Source organism: Peromyscus leucopus, chromosome 6 (genome assembly GCF_004664715.2).
Source record: "Peromyscus leucopus breed LL Stock chromosome 6, UCI_PerLeu_2.1, whole genome shotgun sequence".
In the NCBI taxonomy this organism is placed as follows: Eukaryota; Metazoa; Chordata; class Mammalia; order Rodentia; family Cricetidae; genus Peromyscus; species Peromyscus leucopus.
Window position 1 is genome coordinate 74,165,767 of NC_051068.1, and position 21,223 is coordinate 74,186,989.

Consider the following 21,223-nt stretch of genomic DNA (forward strand, 5'->3'; position numbering starts at 1 on the left):
GAGTTAGCAAGACCAAGGGTTAAGGTGATGCTGAGAGCCAATAGGAGCAGTGTCACCAGAGTCCTGTGGGAGTGTGCTAAAACTCAACTCCCTGTCTCCCCTGTTCACCCACTCAGTATTTTTTAAGCAGTGTTTTCTGAATCAAACAGTCAATGATTTTGGATGGGATCATCAAGAATACAATAATGATAGCTCAACATTTGAAAGATGTTTTTTTTTCCCTAGACTACAAATTACTTTCTCACACAGTATCAAATTTTGACCCCAATAGTTGCCTATGACTCAAACCTAAGTGCCTAAAGCAGAGGAGAATGGTACAGAGCCCAGTACTTGCCTGCTGACTACAGCTGCCATGCAGAGCTTCATGCTAGTCCTTGACCCACTGCTCCCTCTGACACCTCAGGTTCTCCAAAATACAGGCCCTGCAGGCAAGAAGTTAGCAGTTCACTTCAATCTGTTTAAAATTGTTCATCCAGGCATGTCCATCTGCCGCCAACAGGCTGCATGAACCCCAGGATAGCTGGGAACACAGTCGAACACATTTGTAGATGACGGGGTCAGGTCGCTGTGTCAAAAGCTTGGACACCTCTGCAAGAATCAAGCTCTGGGATTCTCTTCTACTGGTACTAGGCAAGTGTTTCCTCTCATCTTAAAATTACTTATGATGCTGGAGAGATGGCTCCACAGTTAAGAGCAAGAGCACTACTTGCTCTTCCCGTGGACCCAGGTTCAATTCCCAGCACATACACAGCAGCTAACGACCACCTGTAACTCCAGTTCCAGGGGATCTGATGCTTTCTCCTGGCCTCCACAGGCGCAGCACACACATGGTACACAGACATATATGCAGGCAAGCATTCAGACAAATAAAATAAAAATAAATATTAAAAAAAATCTAGAACTAGATATTGAGAATTATTGTACAAGTATATAAATACAAGTGATTTTTTCAGCCATAACATAAAAATAAAGGTTTTTTTTAATTAGTAAAGATAAAATGCCAAACGCAGGCCTTTTCTTGTGTATAGCTGGCCTTAGAAATATGGGTTAAGTTTTACTATCATTCACATTATTCCCCCAAAGGGTGGGGGGCTTCCTCACATAGAATACTGATCACTTTGCATAAACTTATAAAATATAACAGTAACCAAAAATAAGTGGAGAAAAGAAAAATGTAAGTTGACAGACACTAACTCTAAGTAGCTCTAGAATCACTTGAAACTTGGGGATACTAAGAAGAGAAATGGTGGGGTTGGACCTGATCAGGCGTTATGAGGTGACTGTGAGGACCCCTCTCAAAACAGACGTTCTTCACTCTAGCCTTGCGTATTAACTAGATCATCATGCTGAGGTTTCAAGAAACCTTTTGGTGTTTGGAAGGAGGGAGGGAGGGAGGGGAGGGGAAATCTCACCATGCTATGTAGTCCTGGCTGGTCTGAAGCTCGCTGTGTAGACCATGCTAGTATTGAACTCACAGAGATCCACCTGTCTCTGCCTCCAGAATGCTGGGATTAAAGGCATGTGCTGCGACACCCAACCCAATTTTTTTTCCTTTTTTCCAAAAGAATAATTGTTTAATACTAAGACAGTTATAACCAAAAGCTGCACAGAATTTTCTAGAAAGCATTTATCCATAAGTATTGTTCAATTCCCAGGACTTACAGCAGTAATTACAATCGATAAATATGGTATCAATGAATATGTATTGACAAAATGAAAGTCACTACAAAAGGCAACTGGGTCCTAAACATCTCAGTCTGTGTGGACTAGCACCATGTCTCCAGCCTGAAAAATTAGTGAACCAAAGCTTTCTCCCCCATCAGACAAAGATATTCACAGGCATAATACCCGCTTCCAGTTCAGGACACACCAGGACTTGTGGTTTAAACCGTCACCACCGAAGTGAAGCACCTCAGTCCGTTTACCGTCACCACCACCAAGCCTTCAGCATCTTCCTCATGGAACAGGACAAGTGTCAAATGAATAGAAGAGCTTCAGAACTGAGGGGTAGGAGGGTGCAGAGGGAGAGAGGAAAGGCAGAGAAGCAGTGACTGTAGCGGCTGGAGCTTGGACCCTCTGGGCTCGAAGAGAGAGCACCTCCAGCTCATTCACCTGCTGAACCAGTGAAGTAGCACAGCTTGCTACCCCAGCCTTCCTGTAAGGCTGACCTGGGAGAGCAGAAGTGGCTGTATGTCAGCCTGCACTTAGCACAGTGTGCCCTTTATAAGGGCGAGAGGTTGCTGGAAATCTCCGTGAAATGTTAATGCTGCTACTTTTATTCAGCATGTGTTTTATTGGTTGCTTATTTTATTGGTTGCTTAACATGTGTTGATCACAACGCTAATTCTAGCCTTCAAGTTCCTTTTAATCTAATGAAAAACAGACAGAAATGAGTAACCTTATTACCACATGATAACTAAGAAGTTGTAAGTGACAGCAAGTACACAGAGCAATCCAGTGTCTTTCTTAGTTTTGACAGAAAGGGTTTAAGTAAATGTCTTGAAAATGGAATGGACAGCTTATGAAGTAATACTAGAGAGAAACTCTTAGCAATCAAGTAGACAGAACAAGTGGGGTTTCCAAATCGTGGGGTTTGCTAGCAAGGAGGGCAAGTGAAAGACACAGCCAGTGGGAGCTCTGAAGGTGGGTCCAGGCGCAGGTTATAAAGGAGCTCGCTATGCTGTTTGAAATACTCACTATTTAGCTCAGTGCAGCTCACTATTTAGGCCTGAAAAGCACAGAGACGCTGGGAGCAGGGGAGGGCCAGGATAGGCAGACACTGGCCTGAGGCACAGGAATTCTGTGGGAGGTTAGAAGGATGGCACCATTGCCAGCAGTTAAATGCTGTGTGGTGTTTAGCTTGCATGGGTAAGTTGCAAACTGTTTTAATACATTAACAATATATTTTAGTTATAGAAATTATAGATAATCTAGAAAATACAGAAAAATCATAGGCTACATACTTAGAGATACTTAAATATATCTGTGGAATAGTCTACCACTTGGAGGCCTACCCCTTTTAACAAAATGTAAATTATATGTTTTATATTCTTTCCATACATCATGATGTTAGTATTTGTCTAAATCCATATTTAGGGTGTGTGATGGGAAATATATTTCTGTTCAATAATGCATTTAACTCCTCTCATCTCTGCTAAATTTATACTGTTTACCAATACTTATGATGGTTTCCTTATGAGAATTTTCATGAACTGGAAATACTGGGTCAAAGTCTACAAAGCTTTTCAAAGCTCTTGACACAAACTGTCAAAATGCATCAGAAGCAATTTGAGCCAATTTGCATTCTTTCTAACAGTTTCAATTTAACCACGCCCTCTTCAATACTAGATTTTCAATCCTCAATTTGATAAGCAAAATATCGTACAGTTGGATATGGAATCCTATTTCCTTTGGCCACGTTTTATAAGTATGGAATTTATTAGAGTGTGATTTTGTTCTCAGACTCTCTGAGATAATGGGATGGCCCGCCAACTGTTGGAATTCAGGACGGGAAATATTTGCTCTAAGTAATTTAGAAACAGATTTCAGGTGCTATGAGAGATACAAAAGGATATCCAGGCCCTTTGTAAGCTCACAGCATACTTCAAGAGGAGAAGACCCTCAGAACTACTACAATTTCTGAAGCAGGAGTGGACAGAAGAGAAATGTAATGAGGCCTGTATCAATGGGGCCAGGGAAGCAATCTCTGAGTCTTGGAAGACAGTATGAGAAGGATGGCATACTCTTTGGTATAAGACCCTACATGTCTATCTTCTTACCTCCTCCTGCCAGCAGCTCTGATGTGGCATTCAATGTCCTCTGGAGGACCATTAGAATGGCTGATACCTGTCCAGACCCCAGTGATGGATTCTACCATGTGCAGACCTTCTTTTTTTGTCTCTCAATCCACAGTATTGGGAATGCCTCTGGTTACATGGGTGATCTGAAAAAGTCCAACTGATGACAGATTGATCCTTAAATTTTGGTCCATGTTAATTCATTACCAGGAACATCTCCTCTCTATATTGACAGCTGGGTAGTAAAAAGGGATCATGGCCAGGACTGCACCATCAGGATAGTTCAGCTATAGGACAAGGCTCTGTGTGTGGACAGCACAACAGTATCTCCTCCAGGGAACTCCTGTTAGCCCTAGGCCAACTAGAAAAGCCAAGTGAGGAGGCATAGAGTGGCCATCTCTTTTTATTCATTTGTTAACTAACCATCTACCATTTACAGCTTTGAGTTTTTATCAATAGAAAAAAATAACAGAGAAAAGTCAATGCTTTCCTGGGGCTTACTATTTAATTGTGGAGGAGTGATACTGGAAAAGATAAAGGATATGGAGAAAATGGAGCAAGAATGGGAAGTGGAAGGAGTTTAACTCATTGAAGTTGGCAGTGGTGGCAAAGTGGTGAAGGTAGCATTTGGAATCGAGGGGGAAAGAGGGAGCTGTGTGATCCAGGAAAAGGAATCTTCAAAGGGTGGGGGGTGACAAGTACAGGGACTCTGAGGCCTAAACACCAAGAAGGAAGTGCTCCTTGGAAAAAGTGCCAGGAAAGGAAAGTAATGGGAACCCACCTGCAGCCATGAACAGGTCAGTCAGACACAGGCATGCTGGTCTGAGGGCTAGCCTGGGCTATATAGTAAGACTCTGCTTTTTAAAAAGCAGTCTGCTGAGCCAGGCAGTGGTGGCCCATGCCCTTAATCCCAGCACTTTGGGGGAGGCAGAGCCAGACGGATCTCTGTGAGTTCGAGGCCAGCCTGGTCTACAGAGCGAGATCCAGGACAGGCACCAAAACCACACAGAGAAACCCTGTCTCGAAAAACTAAAAAAAAATTCTGCTGTGATTCTACCCAAGAGTGTGTGGGATGTGTGTGTGTGTGTGTGTGTGTGTGTGTGTGTGAGAGAGAGAGAGAGAGAGAGAGAGAGAGAGAGAGAGAGAGAGAGAGAGAGAGAGAGAGGAGAGAGGAGAGAGAAAGAGTTGGAGAGATGGACCAGCAGTTAAAATCAATCACTGCTTGTCTTAGATGGCTTTGTTAACCACACAAGCTGAAGTTATCTTGGAAGAAGAATCTCAGTTGAGAAATGCCTTCATCAGGTTGCCTGGAAGCAAATCTGTGCATTTGTTTGACTGATGATGGCACAGAGGGCAGTACCACCCTAGGCAGGGGGTCCTGAATTGTATAAGAAAGCAGGTTGGGCAGCACATGGGGAGCAAGCCAGTGCTGCTGCTTCAGTTCCTGCCTCCAGGCTCCTGCTTTGAGTTCCTACCTTGGCTTCCCGAGGGGACAGAGTGTGATCTTAGACTTATAGGATGAAACAAACCCTTTCTACCCCAAGTTGGTTTGGGTCATGGCGTTTTAATCACAGTAAGAGAAACCATACCTAAAGTGCTCTTGCGGAGGATACAGTTTCAGTCTCCAGCACCCACATCAAGCAGTTCACAACTACCTGTAACTCCAGTTCCAGGGGATCCAGCCTTCTTTTGGCCTCTGTGGGCACCTGAATGTATGGGGTACTCATAAATTCACACAGGGACATAAACACATATAAATAACAAATAAATAATAAATAGTAAATAGATATGCATCATGCCAATCGGGTGCTGTGTTGATAACACACACTTAAAGAAAAGTGCTGGACGCTCCACTCTGTACACTATTGTATCAGATTCTACCACTATACATTTTACACAGATACAAAATACTCTTTAATAGATAGAAGGTCTTTCTCTTTCCTTCTTTCTGTTCGAGTAAGCCCAACAACTGTTTCTCAAGGAGGCGTGTGCTTTCTGACATGGAGTGTATCTGTTAGATGTTCAAAATACACATCTCTCTGGGGAGATTCATTACAGTTCAAATTATACATGTCTGTTAAAGCGGGGATCAGTTCTACCTTCCACATATTTATTATTGCTGCTTTCTGAAACTTCCTTCCAGCCCCAAAGAGGTCTTAATCCCTGTCAAATGTTATTAAGTTACGAACTTTTATACAGTCTTGAAGGGGATTGTTTGTTCAGTTTCGGTGACTCCTGGTTGCTGCCAAATATTATTTCATTTCAGCACAGATGTAAAGGGTCCAATGACTTGAATTACTTCACAGTTCTGACACTGTGGAGAGATGGATACCAGTTTAATTATGGACAGCTGAAAATGATCTGGGAGTCACCTGCTTTGGATATTTATCATCATTATGAACTTCTCACCAGGCCGCGGCCCGAACACTTTCATAACGTCCCATTTGTGTTGGGCAGACATTATGATCTGTACAGAACCCACCTTGTCTGTCACCTTTAAATTTATGGATAGACAATTTAATATTGCTTGATTATTTTCTTTTCCTCCTCTTGGCGTGAGGAAATGTGTTTCAGTCATTTGTGTTCTTTTTCCTTCCCTCTTTTTTTTTCTGTCTCTATTACTTGCTCCCCACTGCTGCCGTTACCCTCCCAGCTGCTTTTCCAATTATGCCTCATTGGAAATTATTCATTACTTAAAGAATGCGGCCTGGATAGGCTAGACGCATGAAGGACCTAGCAATGCAAAGACTGAAATGCAGTCAGCACTCAGTGAACGCAGTGGGAATGAAAGAGGAGCCGGAGGGAAGTTTGGGAGATAGAGGATGCTTTCCAGAGACTGCTGCTGTCTTGCCTTACAGACATCATTAAGAAGCAAGATTTCTACCTCTAAACTGCTCTGTAACCATATATATTCTTCCACATTCTCTTTCTATTTCTGCCTTTCTCAAAATGGACCTTGATTTTTCCCAGCGGGGTTAGACAAAGGGTTGAATGAACTGAGCAGTGGGGCTCCAGCCAGCTGGTAATAAGCCTCACCCATCCAGCTGCTCCCCGGTCCTCTTCTCTCTTGAAAGCCTTTCAGGAGTCCCCATTCCATACTCCATACTTAGATATCACTAAGAGCTAACTTCAGCCAGGAACTGTGATGAAAATGTCACTTACAACACTTAGACTTTATAGGAATTCCTTTAAATCTCAATATTGTCATGAGAACAGCACTACTCACATTCTTTTTCTGTACATCTTTCTCAAGAGGGGGTGATCCACAGCCCTCCCCCACCCACCCACCCAGATACCATTTTGACAGTGTCTGGAAATATTGACTGTCACAGCTAGGTAGAAGCCATGGATGTGAGAAGCATCCTATAGTTCACAGGAAAAACTTCCACAACAAGGGTTGCTGGTTCAAAATATCGATAGTGCCACTGGTGAGAAGCTTGGAGATGTTTTTTTTTTTTTACATCTCTAAAGCTTGAAGGGGTTAAGTAGCTTGTTCAAAGCTACCTGGAGATATCAGGGAAGACTACAGTGTCCTAACTTGTGCCTTTGAGTCACATTGCAGGTAAGTAGTTCAAAGGCTCCAGCAATAGGCTAATCATTCCTGGTACCAAAGAAGCCACAGTTCCCAGCAAGAACCCTTTTATATAAGCACAGCTCAGTGTATGTGGCCCTTTTCAACTGTTTGCTGACTACCTGCTCCAGCATCCTTTTCACTAAGTATATCGACTCAAGCCCAAAGAGAGCAACATTTGACTCTTAAGCATTGGCATTTTTGCGCACATAGACACACACACTGGGGCAAATAATTCCACTGATTTTTAAATGTTATTAGCAGATCTTTAACAAGTGTAATATAAAGGCAGATTACATAAATAAATAGTCACACTGCCCCTACAACTCTTTGAAGAAATAGAGTTGCAGTATACAATGAATAAATTATACATAATTTTGATGAATGCTTAACTGATAGATATAACATGTCATCTGGCTATACATCAAAATGATAGATCATCACACATATTCATTTTAAACTACCAATTGAAAGTGTTGCTGTTGTTCTTTTTACTTCTTCAATAGCACAAATGCCAGTACTGAAAATAAATATAAACACTGTGTATATTTTAGAAACTCAAATTACCTCCAAATTTTGTTTGAGGCACTCACATTTTGTAATCACCCTTGTATGTGTGTACCCAATACCAGTCACAGCACACGCTTTCACAAGTCACATGAATGCATGCATAGCCAGATCCTGCATCTCACACTCAGCACACCCTTTCTGCCTTTTTCTCCCTCACAGTCTCTGTTGTATCCGTGTCTACACCCACTCACATTCTCCCACACTTGTGCTGCTCCAGCCCGGGTTAGAGGATGTGTTAGTTACTTAAGGAAGAGTTTATTTTTGGTTTATCATTCCAGAGGGAGAGTTTGTAATGGTGGGGACAGCCTGCCATGGCCCAAGGCATGGCAGGAGGAACTGGAAGCTGGCTGATCACTTGTTCTCCACATACAGAAATAAGAGAGAGACCAGAAAGTGGAGTGAAGCCGTGAACCCCCAAAGCCTGCTGGCAGTGATGCACACCCTCTAGCAAGGCCTCACCTCCTACAGGTCCTGTAAACTTTGCAAACAGAGCCACCAACTGTCAACCAAGTGTTCAAACACATTGCCAATGGAAGACGTTTCTCATTCTAAACACAAAAAAGGACTTCCATATCTCATCGAGAATTTCTCTCCTGTGTGGTCTGTTCCTCAGCTACAGCAACACTAAGCCAGGAAAAAGGTGTTCCAAGAAGCACAAATGTTGAGACTGGGTTTCCTTTTCACTGCCAGCCTTGGGTAGGGAGGTCCTTTAAGTTTGAGAGAAGAGCCATCCCTTGCCCTCAATCCTGCACAGCCATATCCAATACTCACTGCTTAGAAAGCTTCCCCCACACTCTGTACTGAAGCACACAGTCTCAAAACACAGCTAATCACCCATATAACTAAATTAAATACATTAAATACAAAGTGAGCTGCCAAGGGAAATTTCTCCCATTCTCCTAAGTGTTAGGATGCAAAAGGAACCAGGCATTGAGAAAGCATATCAGAGGAGAGAGAGCTAATAGGAAGAAATCAAAAGTAAACTGATCATCTCTGATGTTTGCCTCACACCAGCCCTGTTTATCTTCATACAGTAAGAGATTTCCTAAACGCCCAGAAACAAAGATCTCAGCCTTGCCACCACAGATCTTCAATGCTGCCCCCACTTCAGCACACTGTGAATCTGAGCACACACTGTTACTGTCACAGGTGTGCAGGTTTTGCTTACACTGGTGGCATCTGTTGAGGATGGGGCTGAACAATTGTCTTTTCTGGGTGTCTAAGTTAGGTTTTTTATAGCTGTGAGGAGACACCATAACTATGGCAATGATTATAGAGAAAACATTTAATCGAGGGTGGCTTGCTTAGAGGTTCAGTCCATTATGATCATGAAGGGAAGCGTGGCAGCATGCCGGCAGACATGGTACCGGAGCAGAGAGTGCTACATCTTGCAGGCAACAGGAAGCTGACTGACTGTCACACTGAGGGAAGCTTGAGCAAAGGAGACCTCAAAGCCCAACCCCACAGTGGCACACTTGCTCCAACAAGGCCATACCTTCTAATAGTGCCACTCCCTTTGAAGACCATTTTCCTTCAAACCATCACATTCTACCTCCTGGCCCCTAAAGGCTTATGGCCATATCATAAGGCAAAAATGCATTCAGCCCAACTTCAAAAGTCCCCATAGTCTATCATAGTGTCTACACAGTTTAAAAGTCCAAAGTCTCTTCTGAAATGCATGGCAGTCTCTTAACTGTAATCCCCCTGTAAAAGTTAAAATAAAAAAAAGCATAACACATACTTTCAACATATAACAGCACAGGATATACATTACCATTCCAAAACACAGGGAAGAGAGCATAGTAAGGAAATACCGGACCAAAGCAAGACCTAAAACCAGCTGGGCAAACTCCAAACTCTGCATTTCCATGTATGATATCAAAATGCTCTCCAGATCTCCAACTCCTTTCAGCTTTGTTGACCACAACACATTTCTCTCTCTTAGGCTGGTTCCACTCCCTGTTACCAGCTCTCCTCAGCAGGTATCCTACAACTCTGGCATCTGCAACATCTTAGGTTCTCCAAGGCAATCCATGCCTCACCTTTATAGCTTCATGCAATGGCCTCTCTACTAGGCCTACATTCAGGGACACCTTGACACATGCCTGGCCTCAGAGGCTTTCTTTAGGTCCAGAGGCAAATTCCATATCCTGTTTTTTCTATCCTTAACTCTAAAGCCAGAACCATGTGGCCTTAGCTGCCAAGTTCTGCTGCTTACTAGGGCTGGAGCTTGGTCCTCTCTATTAAATCACATCTTCACCAGCTTTCTGTCTTTCACTGCCTAAGCTTGGCTATCCTGAGACTTGCTCTGTAGACCAGGCCAGCCTCAAACTCAGAGATCTGCCAGCCTCTGCCTTCCCAGTGCTGGGATTAAAGGAGTGAACCAACACACCTCAGCTCTAAACTTTTCTTTAATTCCTTTTCTGGGTGGGATCTTGCCCTGAGATCACCACTCCCTTTATTCCATTTCTTAATCCTTTAAAACACAGGATTTAGCTCCATCTCACTTCCTGGTGCTCTTTTTCCCCTCAGAGTTTACATTTTGTAAACTTTACTCTGCTCAGCTTGCTCCTTTTCATTATACATCTTCATTAGAGTTGCCACTAATATCCACACAACAGAGTCTATACTAGGCTGTTTTGAGATTTCCTTTGCCAATGGAATTAATCCAACACTCTTCACTTTATCCTCAGGCACACTCTTTGGACAAGCGCAAAAAGCAGCCACTTTCATCATTAAAATGTCATAAGACCAGTCTCTAAGCCACATACTAACATTCTTCTTTGAAATCTCTTGGTCCTCACAGTTTATCAAATCACATTGAGCACCACTTCCTTCCATGCTCCTACTAGTATGACCCATTAAGCAGTGCTTAAACTATTCCACTGCTTTCCTAACCCAAAGTACCAAAGTCCATATTACTCCAAGCAAAAGCATGGTCAGCAAAACCCCACTCCTGGTACCAACTTCTGTTTGAGTTTTGTTTTGTTTTGTTTTTGCTGTGAGGAAACACCATGACCATGGTAATGCTTATAAACAAAACATTTAATTGAGAGTGGCTTGTTATAATTTCAGAGGTTCAGTCCATTTTGTTCATGAAGGGGAGGAGCATGGCAGCATGGAGGCAGACATGGTGCTGGGGCTGAGAGTACTACATCTTGCAGGCAACAGGAAGTTTACTGTCACACTGAGGGAAGCTTGAGCAAAAGAGACCTCAAAGCCTACCCCCACCCATAGTGATACACTTCCTCCAACAAGGTTATACCTACTAATAATGCCACTCCCTTTGGAGACCATTTTCTTTCAAAATACCACACTGGGTATAAAATAAAAAATCCCCAAAACACAATTTTAAATGAAATAAACTTTTCCCCATTTCTCACATCATAAACCACCCTGGCTAAAACACATGGCTACTTATGTGTTAGTTTTATCCAATTAAAAATAAAATCAAAAATTTCAGTTCCTTCAACTTCTAGCAATATTCAGCTAATCATTAACCACCATACACAGAAGCTATATCTTACAGTACAGATAAAGAACTTTTCAATTACTACACTTACTTCCAAATAAAACTATCACTATTAATATAGACAAAGATATAAAGTTGAAGAATGTCCTGTGTTGGTGATGGTAGACAACAGACTGACCCATGACATGTTGGTAGGAACAAAAATGCTACTAGTAAGAATATATGGAAGCCTAATATGAAGAAATAGCCTGCGTGTCCACCTAATTAAATGACCAAACACATAAGAGAAGACTACTGTCTATTAAAAAACACACACATGAGCAAAACATGTCAGTACAGCAAATTGCCCCAGATGTTTTTACATTAAACACAAGCTACAAATCACTTAATCATACAAATAGCATGGTTATATAAAACATGACGAGGGTGTGTGTTTGTGTACATGCATATATATATATACATATATATATATAGATATAGATATAGATAGATATAGATATATATAGATAGATATAGATATATAGATATAGATAGATAGATAGATAGATAGATAGATAGATAGATAGATAGATATAGATAGGAGAGACGGGGAGATCTGCTTATAAATGTACAGAGAACTATGGAAGGCAGCATGTGGATTGGTTCATAGTGCTCATCTCTAGAAAGAGGTCTGGTACAAGAATTGGGGAGACATTATCTTTTTGCTGTGCAGCCTCTTCTATTGTTGTGATGTTTTTACCATGGGAATGGATAATGAATCCATCATACAATGAGAAGATGAGTTAACTAAAAGAAGGTGATAGTAAAAATTAGACATAATTTAGATCCTTTTTTATCTAAAAGCCTGCTTGCTCAGCTCTATGCAAGTTTGGGTAGCATTGATCTCTAGTTGCAGATTCTACTCTTGTGTGCTAAATTATCCACCCAATTCTAAGTAATCTACCCAAAGAAGGGCTAAATATAAAATAATGCTTTGTAAATTGCCAGAGTTAGACCAAAATTCCATAGCCCCCAAGAAATAACTCTCAAACCAAAGGATCTTTCCTTGCAAGGGACCCCCATAACTGTTAAAAGCTTCTGAAAGAAATAGCTTCCCTTGGCCTTCTAACTCCCCTGTCTCTCACACATATAGCCACTCCTTGCCATCTCCTTCACAACTTGCCTTAAAATTCTGCTCCAGGCAGGAGAAATATAGATCCAAAATCTGCACATCTGCAGCACTCACTTGAGATCAAGTGTGCATAGTAAATGATGAACAAGCTGTCCTTTGTGGTAAGCACACTGGGGAAATCAGGCAAAAACCTCATGGTTTTCTACCTCATCCATCCATCCATCCATCCATCCATCCATCCATCCATCCATCCATCCATCATCCAGTTGCCATGGGAATGTAGAAACCAATTCTACGCACTGGGAAGGCATCTGCCTGTGTTTAGTATGTGAAGAGGTGCTACAAAGAGGAAGCGTGGTTGGGGGGAGCACTAGTATCTGTGGGTGGGCCTGACTGATCCCCAGAGAAGGGAATGATTTAGCCTCTTTGTTTTATTTTCATTATCTCAAATTATTAGATAGCAAATCCAATGGAGTCTTCTGTAGCTGGAGTTTTCTCTCCAGGTCCTGCCAAGCCCCGGCAGTCCAACAGCCCACTTATAAAATAAGCATACAGACACTTATATTATTTACAAACTGTATGGCTGTGGCTAACTGTTCTTGCTAACTGTTCTTATAGCTTAAATTAATCCATTTCCATAAATCTATACCTTGCCACATGGCTCGTGACTTACCGGCATCTTCACATGCTGCTTGTCATGGCGGTGGCTGGCAGTGTCTCTCTGCCTTCCTGTTCTCTCAATTCTCCTCTCTGTTAGTCCCGCCTATACTTCCTGCCTGGCCACTGGCCAATCAGTGTTTTATTTATTGGCCAATCAGCGCACATACAGAACATTCCACAGCACCTCTTCATGCACAGTGAGTGTTGCAGAGGCAGATGTTGTTCTTGCTGAGTGTGCTCAGAATCACAAAGTATCCTCAGAGGAAAGGGCATCCATCCACATTTTCAAAGCACTCTTCACACAGCAACTATGTCCCATCCCCACTGTAACGCTTGACATTCTTCCACAGTGACCTTTCCCAGCATAGGTCCCATTCAGTCACTCTACCCAAAGCCTCTGCATGTGGGCAGGTCCTTCCACCTGCAGCCCTGAGCTACTCAGTTCCCTGGGACTCAAAGGCTTCACCTCACCACAGTTCTCACCATTTTAATGAGTTCAGTTCACCCCTAAGATTCATGTTGGGTTTCTGGCTCAAGCCAGGCACAGTGACCTGATGAGTGCCCAGGTTCAAACCCATATCTGACTTCTTTCTTAACCAGTTTGGGAAACCTAGATTTTTTTTTTTTTGTCTAATTGCAGTCAGCTTCCTGCTACTGTGTTCTATCAAGTCTTCCCAAACTTACAGCCTTTGTTATCTTACTATCAAATAAACACACTCACATGCAGAGAGAGAAGAGGGAGCACACAGACTGAATTACATATATAAAGAAATACACATACCCAGCTGTACGTACACATATTGACCTTAACTCCCAGACAAATAACCTCTAGGGTACTGAAAGGTGGAAGGTTGACTCCTTTTCCTTAATTAGCATGCATTAGGTAGGGAAATGAAGACTTTCCAACGTGGTTTTTAAAAAGGAGAGTCTTCTCGTAAATCCCCCTCCCCTTTCAGTTTTTAAATTCCCTAAAAGGTCTGCTGAGGATTTGTTGTTCATCTGAAGCCCAAGTCCTGGCTTCTGACTCTACATCTGCGCGGAACGGTAGGAGAAGAAAGAATTGCTGGTGGGAACTCATGTGTGCAGACCTTTTCTTTGCTGCCTCTCCTGGGGACGGCCACAGGAAAAGGCTCAGTCTCAAATCTTAAGTTGGCATAGACTTGTTTCTCTCTTGTTTTCTTTAATTTCATTAATTATCCCAAGGGCATTCAAAAGAGCCATAGCTGGAGTCATGTGACTTCAGAGAAAGCCCAGAGGACAGGTGTGTCCAGGCTTTGCCATGGCCGGTGGTTCCTCTTGTAGGCTGAGCTGCCTGGGGGTGTGTCTGGCACTGAGTGGTTTCCTTATGGACCATCAGGGCCAGCCAGAAGGAGGCGGTGCACAGGGCTACATCACCCTCTACTGTACCCACTTTGCATCTACAGCTCATCGAGTGCCAGGTGCCCGCTATCCCAGTGACATTTCCCAGCACCCATCTCCTCGAAAGAGTAAGACATCACTGCTTGTTTGATGATGTGCCAGGTTTTTATTGAAACCCAGCATGCTACAATTTTCAGATATGTAAATTAACTTTTATGGCCTGCAAAATACTTCTCTCTGGGAACTTTTGCTTGTGCTTCCAGTACATTTTAACCCAGTGAGGTAATGTTCATGCACTTTTGGAGTCAAGAGGCTAGGAAGTACATCCAGATACATCCCATCTGTTAACACGACATTAGGTGGGCTTCACCCAAACCTTTCTGGGCACAGATGAAAATCCAATCTTCGAAGATCACCAGAAGACTGAGGCTCTGGGTAGCCCGCTCCAGCACTGACTCCCTTCAATACTGTCATGATCTCCGTACTCCACAAGAATGTCCCATGCCAGACTGCTATGAGCTTTAAAACCCCAAATTTGAATATTTGGGACCAGATGTCACAAAGCAGCCTGATTGTCAACACACTATTCAGCTGCTATTGAAAAATGACATTTCAAACCAAACATTGACACTCACCCTCAGGGTTGGGCCCAGTCACACAGCTTCATTTTAGAACAAGTTCCTAGGCAGTAGACCCCTTTGGGATCCCAGAACATCTTGGATCTGGTCATTATTAAATAGAGAGGATCTGCAGGTGTCCTGTCCATTTTATTGATCCCTAAAATCACATCAATCATGCCCTTTCCGTAATTTGTGCCAGCAGAACAGAACCTGCCAGGAAAAGCGGCACTGTGCTTCCTGGGGAGCACTCCTCTCTCCACCCCCCACATACACATACACACAAGACACACACACACACACACACACACACATAGATATACACACACACACACACATAGATGCACACACACATACAGCTTTTGGGTCTCTGGTTTGTTCCTTTGGTTTTTGGAAAGGGAAGCTTTAAAGACCTCCTCTTCCTAGGTTTCTCATCCTCAGTGCAAAGCAGGAACCTGTACCAGTCTCCACAAAGTCTAATCACATTTTGGCATGTGAAGATCCACAGGGCATTCTCCAGTTCGAAGCAAAATATGCACCTCCCTTCCGTTAGGCTATTTCCCTTGGCAAAGGGGAAAGTCGGAGAGACTGGACTGGCCATGGAAACCCTGACCCAAGAACTAGTGTGAGCCTCAGACAAGACACAGCTCCAGAGGAGCAGTGCACACGGTCATTGTCTGAGATGGAGAGCCTGAAATTGACACCATATGCACCGGAGGAGTGATTGCGCCAAGGGGTGGGGGAGGAAAGCCACATGTCAGAACATTTCAGCAACACCTAATCCATCTCGAGGTTATAAATAAATATGATGCTCCTTTAAAAACAAAAGTTGAAAAATCTTTAACTAGATTGCTTCTGTGACAATCCTTCAGGCAGAAGTGGACTTTATTAGGGAGACAACAGGAATGAGGAGAAACGCATAACAACTTTTATGGTATATTTTACATGATTTTATTTTTTTCTTGCAGTAAATAAAGTGGTTATAGGGCTCCAAGGAAAAGGACCCAGATGTTAGAAAGTTGTGTGAAATTTAGGGGAAACAAGCTGTAAAAAACACAGCCATAAAATAGGCTGTCAGTGCCACACATCTGGACAATACAGCTGTATGTTCCCAGTGCCTGTCGTCACCCAAAGAAAACTCAATAACCTCATTTCACCCCAATTAGTCCACATACCAACAGGATCAACATTAAGCTGCAAGAGGGGTGCAACATTCATATGGTGCCCCTGTGTCAAGCAGCTTTTATCTTTCACTTGGATTTGGTCACCACAAAATAAGAGACTGCCAACATAGTCGTTTCCACTATTATAAAACTCGATTCTATTATAATGTCCTAATAAGTCAAAGTGTGACACTTTGGACTACTGGCTATGCCAAACAACCACAGACTTTCTGTAGCATGAAAGTGACGTGCCAATCATCCCAGATGGGACCCTGCCTGGGTCTACTTAGCACAGTTCTGGGAGTCTGGCACCATTGTACAAAGTGTTTGCCACCTTGTGGGAGATGAAGCTGGGGATGAAACAAGCCAATCTCAGTGGCACTGGGCACATTTCCCGTGTGTGTATTTGGCCAGTAACGGCCTGGCCTGTCTTTGCATTAAGATAAATATACCAAAACACAAAGAAAACACCATCTCATCCTCTTATCACTGATAGACTGTGTCCAAGACTGTAAAATGTCACCATTCCTAATAAGCATGTTTCTTTATAGGTGTTGGTGGCAGCAAAAACAATCATGGACAGTGGAGAGAAACTTACCTTACCCTTGATAGGGAAACTCTTGAAATTTCAACTTCTCCAGGTTAAAGTCAAGGACCAGCAGAGACGAGAAAATGAAAAGAAGGTACTGTATGGCACCTGGGCCCCCAGACCTCAGCAAGTAGTGGGTGAAACACAGTTAAAGACGTTGCCCCTTCCTAAGCCACCAGAGCCTGTGACCTGGCAAAGCTGGAAGTCACCCTTTGTCCTTAGGGAAGGAGCTACTCATAGATGTGTTTGAAGAATTGTGGTGACATTAAAACAAGTACCCTCATTTGTGAAAGTGGCAATATCCAGGTCACGCAATCAAGGTGGTTTTGTGGCAGAATCCGGAAAGTATTGTAGCAATCACGGGGCCCAGGAAAGAGACAGAGACACAGCAAGTAAATATAAAAACGAGAGGGCAGAGTCCTCAAGTCTGGAGCTCGCTGTTTACATTGCCTGCCATACTCTCAGAGTGTTCATTAGAATGGCAAACACCACTGTACTCCATAGCAAAGTGACAGTTCCAGTAGCATCCGTCCTTCCTATTTGCAGACTCCCCCCCCCCATTTGATCATTTTTTCACATATGGAAACTTTTCATTTACTTTGCCTATGGAAATCAACCAACGTGCTTTTTTAAGTCACATTTGCATCTGAAAAAAAGTATTTTAAAAAGCCTTCCGTAAACTGATGCCCAATTCAGAGCCATTTGTTATGATCATTACTTGAAGTGAGAAATGCTTTCCTTAGTTTTCAAATCATGCTGAAATATTTTTGTGATGCCAAATGCTTCTCTATGTATGTGCGTAATGAGTGTGCACATGCATATGTGAAATGGGTTAGAAATGTGAATCCTTTGTGACCATAAGCAGAAGGGACAAAAGCCAACTGATGGAAACAGAAAAGGTAAATATGTATTTCCATTATGCCTCCCTTACCTTTGTAAAAGCCTTAGGTCTAGGAATCCTATTTGATTAAACTCCTGACTGGATAGTTGGGTTGGCCATCAAAATGATGATGATGATGATGACGACGACGACGACGACGACACCATTTTGTACTTGCAATATAGGGCTCTATGCTTTCCTAAGAGAAGCCCGTTTATCATCATATTATGGTGGCACATATGTACCCAGGAAATTCTATTCCCAGAAATGGTTGGTGTTATAGTTTTCTATCTACTGATGCTCCTTCCGTCATTGATCATAGATTTGTACCTTAAGAAACACTCAGAGAAGTTAAGAGTTAGCAGAAGAGAATTTAGATAATATGAAACTGCTATAGAAACCACTTCTTTTGTGTTTAAATGCCAATGTCACGGGAGAACTTGAATTATACACTTTTATATAAACCGTGAGTTTAGTAAAACGCCCACACCTGTGCACAGACAAACAGCATGCTGGAGTGTCACTTTATGTGTTTGCCACCTATTATAATTCAGTAATTGTTTACTACAATATTTTCAAATTTCAGTAAGCAATCTTCAAATAAAAGTAGAATACCCTAGACACTTGGGAATTTTTTAATGCATGAAATGACATAAAATATGCTTGTGTTATTCTCTTGCTCGGCATTTCTCTGAATTGTGAACTATTTAACATAGTTAGGAAATTCTGAGCCTATGGAAAGAACCCTGATTTGCTTGTTGAAAATCTGAGTGTCTAACGAACTGTGGCTTGAACTTTAGATATTGGAGAAAAAAAGCATGAGGCACAGTAAAAGAGCTCTGAGCAATTAAGAACCAACAATTACATAATCTAATTTAATGTCCTTATTATCAGTGGTTCCCAGAGCGCGAGTCCCTTGTGTCTGAGTTGAAACCATCTGAGGAGGTGCTAACTAAATCGATGAAAACTGATTGGAATAGATTATTCCCTAGAAAGTCCTCCTCATAAATGCGAGATGAAAGGAGTTGTTTGCGGGGTGAGGTAATCTATGTACATTTCGGCAACACGGCCCGCGAGGTTAGTTGGAACAATTGAGGTTAATGCTTGTCAGCCAAAAGTCTGGCAGAGAGCAAAGTAAGCATGCATAACATATAGTCCGCTGCAGCTAATGGAAGAGTGTTCACAGTGGGGAAGAGGATTTTCTTCCTCTGCTGAACCCAGGAGAAGGCTCTGCTTTTGCAGAGGGAGTGAGTGGGTCTTCAGCTTTTTCAACCTTGCCATTAAGTCTACAGAGATATTTGCTTTCATGTACTAATTCTAGTCTATTGCTTACATCTGTACAGCCCCAAGAATGTTTTATATCTTCTGTGTTTGATTTTTGGAAATGAACTTTCTAAAAAAAATCAATGCTTTAAAAAAAAAAATCCGTAGCAGTAATTACAGAAAACGTTGAGGCAAAGATGAGGACGCAGAGAGCTAATGGAGTTAGGTGTCTCTTGTCTTTTTGCCCCTGTGGAACAGATGTCATGTGTCACTATATATTTGGTCCTATTTCCTCAATCAAAATTTTCTTTACAAGTAAATGGTAAATTATACTTTCAAGTGCCAGATAGAACAAAGATACTTTAGACTCGGTGAAGTCAAAGAGCATGCTGCAGTTGGGTTCTGGCCATTGCTTTTGCCTTCTGCTTTGAAAGAAAACTTGCTAGGTTATTAACATCATGAAAACTATAAGAAAGAGGTACTTGGGAGAAAAAAAATGTAAAACCTTTAGTGTGTGAATTCCTAGGATACATGTGGCAGCTTCTAGTTGTAAATAGGTCGAACCTGTTTGAAAACATGGATCTGTTTGGAAACACTTTGATAATGACTTCCAGAAAGATCAATATAGATATAGATGATACTATAGATATAGATTAGAAGCATGCTCTATTGTATAAACATTTCTAAGATTTTAGAACTTCTGAATATGATTCTCCTGCATTTTAATCGCAAATTAGACTGTTTATTATGTCATAAAACTTGAACAGGAGTGTTTGCTCAGAAACACATCTCCTATATACCATGATCTCAATGATCATTCTGTAATCTTAGTCCTGTTGTTTTCATCTGTTGTTAATTCATCAACTTAGCAAACATTCACTAAAACAAACATCTCTGGACTCAGTGTACCGGGTGCAAGAACTCTCATAATATTCAGTATGGTTTTAAAATAAATCACTTGGTTTTTGTTCTGAAACATTTTGATTTAGCTATTATACGAATTTCTATTTTCACTGTAGCTTCTAACTAACTCTAATTTTTGTGTTATATATTAATTATAAGCACTTACTTAACTGTGTATTATATCTCAGATTGAAAAACTAAAAATATTTAATGTTCAAAAAGGTTGAAAATGGCTCTGGCTATATTACAAAAAAAATCATTGACCTTTAATATCATTGACCAATGTAAATGGAGTCTTCCATCCTTCAGAACTGAAACCAAAATATTTGCAAAAGTTTTCTGAAAAGACCCAAATATATTTTAATTGTGTCTGTCATGGATGAATTCAATCCGCTCTCATTTTCTTAGATTTTTATACCAAATGCTTTTACATGAAAGAACAGCCCTTTCTGTTTGTAGCTTATGTACTGAGAGCATGTTGACTTATTTTCATATGCACCAGAATGGGGGAAAGACAGACATAAAAAACTATGGACTGATAGTATTCAGCAAAAATTTTCATTAAAAAAATTAAAACAGCCCAGAGTAATGAAGCCCACAGGAGCCTCCTCCCAAAGAGAAACGCTCCCGAAGAGAGACGCTCCGCGGACATTTCCCAGCTTCCTCCAGTCAAAGCCCCAAAGCTGGAAATCCGCCATCAAAATGCCATTTTTCGCGTGTGTTTTGTTTTAAAAGAAAGGCCATGGGGACAGACCAGGAAATTACAGGCTGGTTAGTTTTGATTCAGTTGTGGTTAAATTCTTCAGAAACTATTTTAAGAAGTCAAACAGAGGAAGAGCAGGGGCTCTGTTCGGAGGGACCCGTGTGGTTCCAGGAAAGAAATAACTTGCCTCACTAGCTGGCTGGAATTCTTTGAGGCAGGATTATCAAAACGAAGATACAACCAACGCAAATGGAAGATCTAAGCAACCCCAAACCCCAACAATCCAGGAGAAATAAATGGCTCCCCAGCTGGCCTCTGCAAAACAGAGCTGTGCTTTGCTGGCTGTTTTGATTTTTCTTAATGAAAACTTTTCACAGACTTCTAGAAAATTTTTAGAGGAAAAAAATAGACTAGCCTTTTAAAATCGCAATTAGTAATGGGTAGCTACTATTATTGACCATTTTACTCTGTATTTTCAGACATGTTATATCATCTAATGCTTAAATGATTTAATGCAATTAGTACAATGAACCATTCCCAATTTGCAGACGGTAAGACTATGGGT

At 41.7% G+C, this 21,223-nt stretch overlaps 1 protein-coding gene across 1 annotated transcript in view; it reads left to right on the forward strand.

Annotated features, from left to right (window-relative positions):
- Spag17 (sperm associated antigen 17) overlaps positions 1 to 21,223 on the forward strand; it is a 244,861-nt gene that overhangs the window by 53,600 nt on the left and 170,038 nt on the right. Inside the window, 1 exon segment of the mRNA XM_037206932.1 lies at positions 16,872 to 17,003. Coding sequence (XP_037062827.1) covers positions 16,872 to 17,003 — 132 coding nt within the window.